The 11,528-nt window shown below is 40.3% G+C and overlaps 1 protein-coding gene across 1 annotated transcript in view; it reads right to left on the reverse strand.

Moving 5' to 3' along the window:
* Positions 1-381: 381 nt before the first annotated feature.
* fbxo41 (F-box protein 41) overlaps positions 382-11,528 on the reverse strand; it is a 68,613-nt gene continuing 57,466 nt past the window's right edge. Inside the window, 9 exon segments of the mRNA XM_080417083.1 lie at positions 382-6,367; positions 7,657-7,772; positions 7,938-8,096; positions 8,612-8,730; positions 8,835-8,930; positions 9,770-9,791; positions 9,794-9,921; positions 10,532-10,647; positions 11,046-11,284. Coding sequence (XP_080273209.1) covers positions 6,305-6,367; positions 7,657-7,772; positions 7,938-8,096; positions 8,612-8,730; positions 8,835-8,930; positions 9,770-9,791; positions 9,794-9,921; positions 10,532-10,647; positions 11,046-11,284 — 1,058 coding nt within the window. The 3' untranslated portion in view covers positions 382-6,304.

The raw sequence follows: 11,528 nt of genomic DNA on the forward strand, positions 1-11,528 counted from the left end.
CACACTATGATTAAGCAACATTTAATTAGACTGGTGTCATTAGTAATTACTAATAAGCAAATCCAAAGATGTCTTATACAATTTTGGAACCCATTGATAAAAAGAAAAAAACATGTATTTATGTCTTACAGTATGTAGCTTGGAAGGGCATGAACATTTTAATGTGTGGATGTTTAAGTTAGTTAATGAATAATGACTTAAGCTACAGTAACATTATTTCTATTCACAAGCTGTGAGTTTTAAAATAATATAATTAATAATGTATGATAATCTATGATCATAACAAAGGACACCAGAAACCACTGGACACTGAATGAAAGTAAGCCATTTTATTGATGTAATGAGTGGAAATGGGTAATAAAACGTTTTCATTTTCTATTGCAGTGGTCTGAGCAAAGCATTCTCAACTGGAGGACTACATTTCCAGCATCAAAACCTCCCTTTGTCTGAGTAGAAACACAAATTAAGTTTGGTTAAATAAAAAAAATCTGCATATCTGTCTGTGACAGTCAACAATATATATATAAATTAAATATTTAAACCATAAAATAAAAGAGGGTGGGGTGCACACTTAGTTGCCCAGATAAGTGTTGAGGTAATGTGTATAATACTATTCAGACAAATGGGCAGAGTACAATCATTCAATCAGACAGGGAATATATACATGAGAGGTACATAATAAATGACCTTAAGACTGATGCACACACACTGTATTAACTAAAACCTTGGCATGATGCTAGTCTTAGAAAAAAAGCTTTTTTTCTTTTTGTTTTCAAAACACACAGTATATGACATAGTGTTACAGTGCCAAAGACAGATCAATAAAATCAATCAGTACAAATAAAAAAAAACTGTGCCCACAAGGAAGCACCTTACCTTGACAAGCTATGTTTCTGATGTAAAAAAAACAACATAATAAATAATTTCACTAAAAAGAGACAGTTGAGATGGTAAGTGAATGCTGAAGTAAGCCACACATTATTTTGGCATAATACTTGGCAACTTTGTCTTCTGTTCATAAGTAAATGGTCTGAATCTTCAGCAGGTCCTGTTTGAGAGTTAAGCATAATACTGTACTATTAGTGAGGAATTTGAAATCAAGTAGACAAAAGCAAAATAACAAACAACTTGTTCCTACTCAGCGATCATAAGTCAACAAATAAATCCACGTGAAAGCCTATACAGTCATTAGCTCTACTTGTGATAACGCAAAAACATTTGGATGTGGTCAACTCAGGTCCAACCATCAACTTCAACAACCGATGACAGATGACAGATACAGTATGAATATGTGTGTCAACCCGTTCAATCCGGGAACACATACAGTAGGCCTACTGTGTAATTTTAGATTGTTTCGCTATAACCATTATTTCACACGTTGGGCTATTCAAAAATAGCAGATCTACAAGCTCATAGCGCTACGAGCTTGTAGATCTGCTATTTTTTTCTAAATTGTGAAAATGTGTGCAAATATATATTTTTTTTTTACTCAAATATTTGCTTCTGGGGATTCTACAAATGTATATATATATATATTCAAAGATTTGCACACATTTTCATGATTTGTTTTCAAAAATAGCAGATCTACAAGCTCATAGTGCGGCAAATGACACAGATGCGTTCCCGGATTGAATGTGTGTGAGAGAGAGAGAGAGAGCATAAAGGGTCAAAGAGATAATGCAAAGGGACCAATATGCTTGCACTGGAAATAAATGTTGCCAAAGGCCGACTGTACATCAAAGTCTGTTAAGTCCTGGTGCTTCACTGGTGATTGTTCCACATATCCCGTCCACGTCACGATCATAATAAATAAGTAGCCCACAGCCTACAACAACAGAATCTATGGATATGGGTGTCATATTGGCAGAAACCGATGATTGTTTAAGACAAAAACTGATGCCCAATGGGCTGGTAAAAGCGCTCTAGAAAAAAAGTGCATTATAGGCTATTATGTCAAATACTGAGAACATTTAAAAACAACACTCTAATAATAAACATCTGTATTTTTTTTCTCTCACTAGTGCAACGACATAATTGATTAAAATAAAGAGAAATAGCGTTTACCTGCAAGCAATCAAAGCTCTTAAAACATCTAAATAGATTCCTCGCCACAATAGCAGAACATTTAAGAAGGCAACTTAATGATTGATGCTTAAAACAGAAACATGCCAACATCATTAGACATTGCTCTCTTTTTTTTATAGAAATAAATAGTTGAATTAATTAATTCATCTTTATCCTCTTCTTAAATATTTTTTCCAACTCTATATGACTCTGATGCACATTGAATATAAAGTCTCTATAGTACAGAACTGCAATTTTCAAACACTACAGGTACATAATATAATTCTCTATGTTTACTCTTTTGTTCAGCTTTGGAGAGAAGACATTTACAGAATGATCTGACCTATAATTGTCCACTTCGTCCATCAGAAGATTCCCATTATTCACAACTTATTATTATAGAACATCAATTGTCATTTTTTTGTTTGTTCTTTTTACAAACAACCTATGTACAGAGGAAGGCTCATAGCCGAAACGCGTAAGCGTTCAATTTATTGGTGTGCCAATAAAAAAAGTGGAAATGTGAGTAATTTGTCCTCCATTTAATTGATTTTTTTTGGATGTGCTACCTTTTTGGAATTTTTTAAATTCCTTTTTTTATATGTATACTGAATTTGGGTCTAGCACTCCACTGAGAACCCATTGTTGATGCGCAACCTCTTTTTCTTATTTAACCTATGTACAGTATTTTAAGTCTTAGCGAAGACAGGATTGTCTGAAACTCAAAAATCGCCAAGTGCATTGTGTTTTCTCTACTGTGTCAGCAAAAGTAAAAAAATGTATTAAAAAAAAGCAAAATAATCAAAAAAAAAAGAATCTTGAAGCCCGTTTGAAGCATACAATGTGTCAGTAACCCAGTACTAGCTTGTCACAATATACTGAACTGGGAAAAACATGGAGAAAATGGAGACCTGCACAACTACACAATGTGTCACATTATGAATTTGGAAACACACATATCAGCGCAATAAGCAAACTGCACAACTCCTCATAAACATATCGACTGTGGTAGAGACCCAAAGAACAGCATGAAGCATGATTTTTTTACTTTGTCAAACGACCATATCGCTTGCTGAAAATAACCGACTTTCAATTGCACGACCATGTCCTTCAATGAAAATAATTGACTTTCAAATAAAAACAATTTAGGCCTAAGTATATAAGCGTTTCATCATCTAACTGAGAACATTGAAAGAAGCCCATTCTACAAATAGCATTGAAAGAAACCCATTCTACAAATATCTTGGTCCACTATCTTGGAATCTACTGTATAGGAGACTTTGCTGCCCTTTATGCTTCAAAGGAAGATAATAATAATAGCATTGAGTTTTGACCTAATCAAAAAACACACCATATAAATGCCCCTTAATGATACACTATTAACTTTGGTACCCAAAAAAATCCCATTTCAGTGGGACATCATAGCAGGGAATTAACTTTGCACTTATTTCTATCTCTCACTGTGCAGTTTCTGCTATTTGACATTGCAGGGCATTGCTTTAGTCTCCTCATGATCGGGTACGTGTTAAACCTGGAGACGAGGCTAGCTGCATGGCTAAATAATTACACTACTATAAGTTTAGGAAAATAAGGAATGACTTATTTTGCAGCTGTGCCATAGCTTGTCAAAACAGATACTTGGGATATTCATCCTGATGAATAGTACTTCAGAAAAGTTCAGGAGCATCTTTCAAATGCAAACATGACAGTTCTTTGAGGACTATTGAGATGTTAAGTCTCTCTATCAATAATATCAACTTTGATAACTTGACCACTATTATTGTTGTTGTTGCATTCCCGACCATGTTATGAGCTTTGCTGCCCAGAACTCTCTAAAACTTAAAATAATAATGTCAGTTAGGGCCATACTAAGATATGCTATAGTAACACTTCAGCTTGAATAGATGTGATGCTATGGTCCTGAACATATGTTGCTGGCACATGCAGTACATACTGCAAAGATAACTCCCAACAGCCCTGCAAAACGTTCAAGTGTGTAGTTGCCTTATTAAATCAGCAGATGGCACCATAGAATGCTGACTGAGTTCAGTGAGAAATGGAGAGGGACTTGACCATGGGAAGCCCTTTAACTGTAACAGTTAGAAATGCTAAAATATATGAAGCTCCCATCACACTGTTAACATAAATGGTTTCACCATGTGAGGCATGAAAATACTGTAAATGGAGCAATATGCACCATGTTCTCAAACTATAGTGAGGACAACCCTGTTCTTTTTCTTTTTTTACTAGCAATGCGCCATTACACGGATGTAGGCTACATCAATTGTGCATTCAACTGGGAGTTAGTTGCCTATTGCAGTGGTTCTCGACCTTTTTCATGTCAAGGACCCCTAAATGTATTTGGCCGCAGACCCACATCGGAAAATAATTTGTGCCAGGCACAAAATGTTTAAAAAAAAATTCACATTCTTTCAAGATTTTTTGGAAAATATCTGATCTACAAGCTGTAGACGCATCGCATTGTGACGTGTCATGAGCGTGTACATCGGCTATTTTCAAATAGCCAATGTATTATAGGGTTAAAGTGGTAAAACTGATATTGATGCTATATTAACAAATTTTTCTGGGGACCCCCTGGAAGCCCCTCAAGGATGCCTGGGGCTCCCCAGACCCCACTTTGAGAAACACTGGCCTGTTGGACAAACAGCCACATTGCACGTATTCTCTGCCCCATTCCGTGGCATGCCAGAGAAAACACTTGACAGCATGAGAGGACACACAAATAACCCAAAGCTCCAGTCTTTACAAATGGTAGAAGAGCTAGGAGAGAAAGGCATTACGAATGAAACTGCAGCCTTGTTTTAACAACAGCAATTCGATACTGCATTCTAGTCTGGCGCTCAAGAACCAACTCTGGAGATATTACACAGTAAAAATCTGGTGTGTCAATTTAACTCGATTGCAGTCGATTTTACTGTATAGCCTACGAGCGCAAAAAGTGGGAAACATCCTCTTAACCACTTAAACCCCAGCATCCGTATTGTGGAGAAAGCTTTCGCTGAAAATAGCAGATCGACAAGCTCACAACGCGACAGAAAAGGTACTGGTATAGAGCCCTGAGGGACTCCGCTTAACCATATGGCGTTTAAGTGGTTAAACATGTCAAGTCCAGAGGTGTGAGACAGGAAGTCGGGGAAATAAGAAAACAAAAAAATATCCAGTTGAGTTGGAAAGCAGAATATGCTGATACAAAGGTTTTCAAATGCACAGTTGCCATGACAACCACTCAGCCATAGAGCGTCCGTAGAAGAACTCATGGGAGTGAAGTTCTGTGTTATCTTTTACACATTGCTTTTTATTCTTTCTTTCTTTTCAAAACGCAGTAATCTTCTTCTTTTTGCCACTGCTGGGAGCTACATGTTGAGTTCTGTGTAGAAACAACATGGTCATTCTGTCATTTCTGAGTTGTGGGAGGGGGGGGGGGGGGGGCTGAGTGAAAAATATGTATCGTGACAGCGGCCATATTTCCTTCCAATGTACACACGCACACACAGAGACATGCATGCATGTAGGTACATACGGACACACACAGCCTCTAAATATAGGCATCCTAGCTTGAGATTCTTGAAAGTATAACATCCTCTGTGAAAAAAAAGAAATTATTAAAACAATTATTATTATGTTTTTTTGTTTGTCTTTGTTTTAGTTTTTTGCACTTTCACCAGTTTGTGTTTAAAGGCAGGGGTCTGGCTCCATTATGTCTTCATGGCCCACTTGGCCTAACAGCGTGGTGCTGTAGAACAACCAAAAGAAAACCAAGGATAAAGGGTTCTATTAAGTTACCTTGTTCTGTTGCCTCAGAGCCTCTGTCTGGCATACGTAATACTATTGTTAGTTCTGTTACCAGGGGGGAGGTGTTCTGGATTCCCCCAACTGGAATTGTAATGAGCATGTTTTCCCCAGGTTTGTGTTATAGTCAGAGATGATGTGGCGCTAGCCCGAGCTGGCTGCTGGACAGTCATTTGTTAGCTTCCTGGCGACCTCGCCAGTTAGCTTCTGGTTTAGCTTCTCATTTAGCTCTCTAGTTTGCTTCCAGGTTAGCTTCCCAGTTCATCATAGAGTCTGTGGTCATCTGTTATTTGATCTGTTAGTGCTTCAGATGCAACCGTACAGTACATCCTGTGAAGAGGAGTTACAGTAACAGAGTCAGTTGAGACTTGAGAGTGGCTAAAGCCTAGATGACAGTCACTATCTGAGCTGTTTAGCCGTGCAGAGGATGTTAGCAGAGACTGTCAGCTTTCACGTGGAGAATTTTGGAGAAACCGGGTCTCTTCCTCAGAGCCTGAAATAAAAAGTATGGGAGAGAAATCAGAACATAGGCCTCATTTTAGGTTGAGGTGACTTCATTATAAAACTGATAAGAAGCTTAACATAAAGGAGCTGGGGAGGGGCAGTAGAGAAACAGATATATCAGTTTTCGTAATTAAGGGATAGCGCATAGTGCCAAGGGATAGCGCAAGGGCGCACGATAGGGACCTTTGTGTGTACCACATACTTGTCCCCCATTCTAGTCCAGCTGGAGACCTGGGTTGCATGGAGCAGTGGTTCTCAAACTTTTTTTTGCATACAGTAGTACCCCCTTCACCTGATTTCTGAATCTGATGCTATGAATTAATAACCCACCATAAGAAAAATATAACATTACAAATAAAGTCAAAGTCAAAGAGTTACAAGTATTACCTCCTGAGCAGATTAATTTTAAACTGGCCATTAAGTGTAAAGGTCCTTACACACCGGGGCGATTTTTTTCATGCGAATAATACGTTTTTTTTTTAAACCTTATAAAGTCAATGCAAGCTTCCACACCAGTTTCGCGGAGCAAAAAAAGCGTATTTTAATTATTCGGAACGAGTCCGAATTTTGCGTATATTCGCATATTCGCCGATGTGTAACCGCCTTAAGTCCAGTCAATATATTCAAATAATTGTGCAAATTCTATTCAGTAACAGTTTTCCTAGGCAAGTTTTCAATGTAATTTGGTTTAACACTTGTCAACTTGCCAATGTTTTATCATTAAACAATTCAATAAATTCTTCCATTTTCCTCTTTCTCTCGCGTACCTCCTGTAGTACCTCTGAGTACCCCTAGGAGTACACGTACCCCCTTTTGAGAACAATTTAGAATTTAGGCATTTAGCAGATGCTCTTAATCCAGAGCGATTTACAGTAAGCAAGGAAAACACAAGGTAATATATCAAATGCATAGAAATAGTAATCTAGGATCATAGGTAAACCAAGAACCTATCATCAGTCTACAGTATAACAGTACAATAGGCCTATAAACAAAATCTATAATCTGTACATAGAGTAGCGAGTCCTTATTCTCTGCTTCCTCTCTCTCTACACTCAGCTATAATAAAACTAAACTAAAGGGGAGCTTGCTTACCAGCTACTATGAATCACAATATCTGCAGAATAGCCCACTGTACCTGACTCATAAATAAAAGATCTGGATTGTCCGCCTCTCTACTGATTAGTCAACTGTGTAGTATTGTGGAATGAGCTGCCAATGTAAAAACACAATGAGGCAGCCTTCAGGTCCTAGGTGTAGTGGAACATAGCGAGACACTACCTGTAGCTTGTTCACCATCTCTTCAAATAGTTTCCTGGCCTCGGGACTGTTGGGGTCCTCAAAATAGTCCTCTACACCAATTTGAACCACTATGGATTTCAGATTGCGGCACACACCTGCAGGAAAGGAGAACATATTCATTTGGGTGTGTTTTCCTGTGTTAAAGCATACGTACGGTAACTAACATACACTTTGGCTGGTTTATAATTAAAGCTTTCTGTATCACTGTAGTGTTACACTAGGTTTACCCATGTTAAAACAGTGTGTGTATTTCTACTCACTGTTGAAGTGGAGCAGAGCCTTGGGGGTGACAGGGGTGGAGGAGAGGACCAGCATTTCCAGACCTTTCAGTCCTTCCCTGCACACCTCCGCCGCTACTTCCTGGTTGATCTCACTCACATGGTCCAGCTCCAACACCTGCAGACGCATACAGTTCCTTGCTGTGTGTGTGTGTGTGTGTGTGTGTGTGTGTGTGTGTGTGTGTGTGTGTGTGTGTGTGTGTGTGTGTGTGTGTGTGTGTGTGTGTGTGTGTGTGTGTGTGTGGGCGGGCGGGCGGGCAGGCGGGCGGGCGTGCGAGCATTTGTGTTGTGGGTTCAACGATGCAAAGAGAAAGGAGACGAGAGGTAAAAAAGAGAAAGCGGAGTGAAACAGTAGGATAAGAGAGGGACAATCAGAGTCAGTGTAGTGCAGTAGCCCTGTCTGTATCCCACAAGCCTAATATCTCCCATGGCTAACCTTACAAATACTATGGGACAGAAGTCCCGAGCTGAGCGTGCTCTACTGTCAGTTAATTAAGAGAAGGACAGACGGGTGCAGACTCTCAGTGAACAGTCTATAGAAACAGTCCGCACTCAGAAATTCTTTAAATTGTTTTATTTACCGCAGCAGCAGTCATGACAAACGGATGTGTTTCGGCTAACCAGGCCTTCATCTATAACATTTACATCCTACTTACCCAATGAGGCTAGTCCCTGGATGCCACACCCAGCCCCACCCACACCCAGGGCACGGAGGTGTGGCCAGCATCTTCCAATGGTCTGTAGGCATCTGTTGCTGAAGCGTGCTGGTTGTTGGCTGAAAAGCAACGAGAATATTTGCAGCAACAATGAACACACTGTAAAGGACTACAAACTACACTCCTTTAATACAGAGCAGAACCAAGAGGAGCGGTCCATTACCATGGGTGTAGTGGCGCCACCTGCAGAGAGATAATGTCTCTACAGCCGGCTCCGAGGGCCCAGATCACCTCCTGGCCAACTGGGTCTGTGGCACTCCTGCAACAGACATACGTACAGTACATAGCTTATGTCCATATTCATACTTTAATATGAGGAGTGCCATTTTCTACTGGAGAATGACATACAAAATAATACTTAAACCTCAGAACGTCAATTTATTATCATCTATCTCTCTCTATCTCTCACTCGCTCTCTATCTCTATCTCTCAGACACACACAAACGTGTCACAGACACTTTCACAGGAGAGGGCAATACACACTGCAAGACGTATACGACAAGTTCTGTGTGGAACTGTTCTGAACAATTTAATAAAAACAAGGTCAAATGAAAGTCTGAGGAAGGGGGAGAGCCCTAAACATTCAGCAGCACTCAGGTGCAATAAAAGAATCCTACAACTGGAGCCCACAGTTCTCTTTCAGTTTTCATGTTATATCTTTTCACCCAATTTTGGGTGTGGATGTGCATGTCTCTCCTCCCTTCAAATGAAAGCTCTGCAATGCCAAGTTTCCCACCACAAACCAACAACAATGCACACGCCACATTACTAGCGTCACTGCGAGGTCATGCTGCATGCAGGTCAAACCACAACGGCAATCACAGAGATGGATACATGTACATGGAATATACCCCCTGTCCCTTAAAATGTTACCACTTACATTGAAAAGCTCTATGGAGGAGACTGAACAAGATCTCTAGAAAACTTAATCAATTGTCCCAAAGCTCCCTCTAACCACAGACACACCATTTATAACCACTTAAACCCCAACATCCTTATTGCGGGGAAGGCTTTAGCAGAAAATAGCCAATCGACAAGCTCGATCTGGCGTGTGCGTGTGCGTGTGTGAGACAGCATGTGAAGCAGGTTGCGTTGTACCTATATGTGACAGCCTGCAGGCACGGCAGTAGCAGCTGGCCAGCCAGAGGGAGCGGTCAGTGAGCAGGTTGGGGCAGTGGGACACCTTCAGGATCAGCAGGTTGGTGCCTGTAGCCTTCAGCAGAGCCTCCAGACCCTCCTCCAAGCACCCACTGAGGACAGAGAGAGAGAGAGAGAGAGAGAGAGAGAGGTAAATGCAAAACGATCGATCATCCTCCTCTTTGCCATTTGATGTCTTCTATTAATTGTTTAGTTCATGTTGGGATGTATTGCTGCAATACAATGTGCCCTACTGTAAATGCAGATTTTCAACAATACATTTTCAAATACATATAATCTTTATTTTTTGAGGGCACAAAGGCCAAATTTAAGGGTTAAGGATGATTTTAAATGTAATATGTAGACTATCTGCAGTGAAATAAATACATTATAGAATTTACAATCTGATCCGTGCTCAGCCCTGCACCAATCAAAGTCACTGGATTGGTTTAAAGATGGGGACTCAGGGGGATTCAGAATCTCAACAAAAGACACTGGTGTCTACATGAAAAGAAAGAGACACTGGTGTCTACATATTGACAAGACAGAAACAGGAGAAAGTGGTACAGTCATCTGGGGCATTAAGGCTACTGTGGCCTCAGGGCGTGCCATTTTTTGAGGGGCACAATGCCAAACTGAGGTGCAACGACGGCCATGGCCTTCGTGGCCTCTGCACAGTAAAATCCGGAATGCCGATCCTGCTGTGTGTGGAGTGTGTCTCACCGTGTGCTCTTGAGGTATTCCTCCTTAGTTTCCTTCTTCCCTCTCTGTCGTGGTTTGAGGTTCTGCAGAATGAGGGAGTGAGTCTGGGTGCACCACGTGGACATTGTGCTCAGGAACTGACAAAGGAAACATGGGAATTTATCAATACTGTATGAATGAATACTACTGATAAATGTGAATAGAATAGTGAAAAGACAACATACTGTACAGGCAGTTTACTGATGCAATAGTCCCCCAGAGAGCATTCTAGGTGTAAATGCTAGGTTTATGACTACTATATCAACAGTGTACAGTACAATAAGTCTTCACAGATATTGTCGTTTTATAAAATGGGTTATCAATACGTACACTGACGACAACGTATTTTTTTTAATGTATTGTATTGATTTAACAATAAGAAAGAAACAGGACTAAAATAACACAGAACCACAGAAATGCTACCTGGTGACCACAGTTTAATTGGGGTAAACCCAGCAAGTGAAGTACACATCTCTTCTGTGGCCGTGGTGTTCACCTTGGAAGAGATGCGAGCGTTCTCCAGCAGTACTCTGGTCCACACGGCCGGGTGACGTGCCACAAACTTCCAGTCGCGGCAGACCTCGGCTGCCCGCAGCAGCGTCTTGGTGTCCAAGTACGTGAATATGCAGAAGAGAGCAGCACGCATCTTCAGGATCTCCGGGCTGATCACCTCATTTGACTTAGAGGGGCTCTTCTCATGGCGGCAAGGCCTACTATACCCCCCCTCTGAACGACCTGGGAGAAGGGGTCAAAGAATGCACATTTTGTTTGCTTGTACATAGCCTGTACTAGCACTTCCCAAAAAGAATCACAAAGAAACCTAAAGGAAAAAATAAAACAAATTAAAGGGGAAAAAAAGCAGTAATGATATGGTAATGTGAAATATTTCTTAAGAATGTTCTATGTAATCATATCTCACACGTTGACAAGATATTCTCTGTATGTCCATTTGGTGGCGCTAACTGTCAACCTGAATCCC

This window comes from Gymnoscopelus braueri (assembly GCF_963280865.1).
Source record: "Gymnoscopelus braueri genome assembly, chromosome: 2".
Taxonomy (NCBI): Eukaryota; Metazoa; Chordata; class Actinopteri; order Myctophiformes; family Myctophidae; genus Gymnoscopelus; species Gymnoscopelus braueri.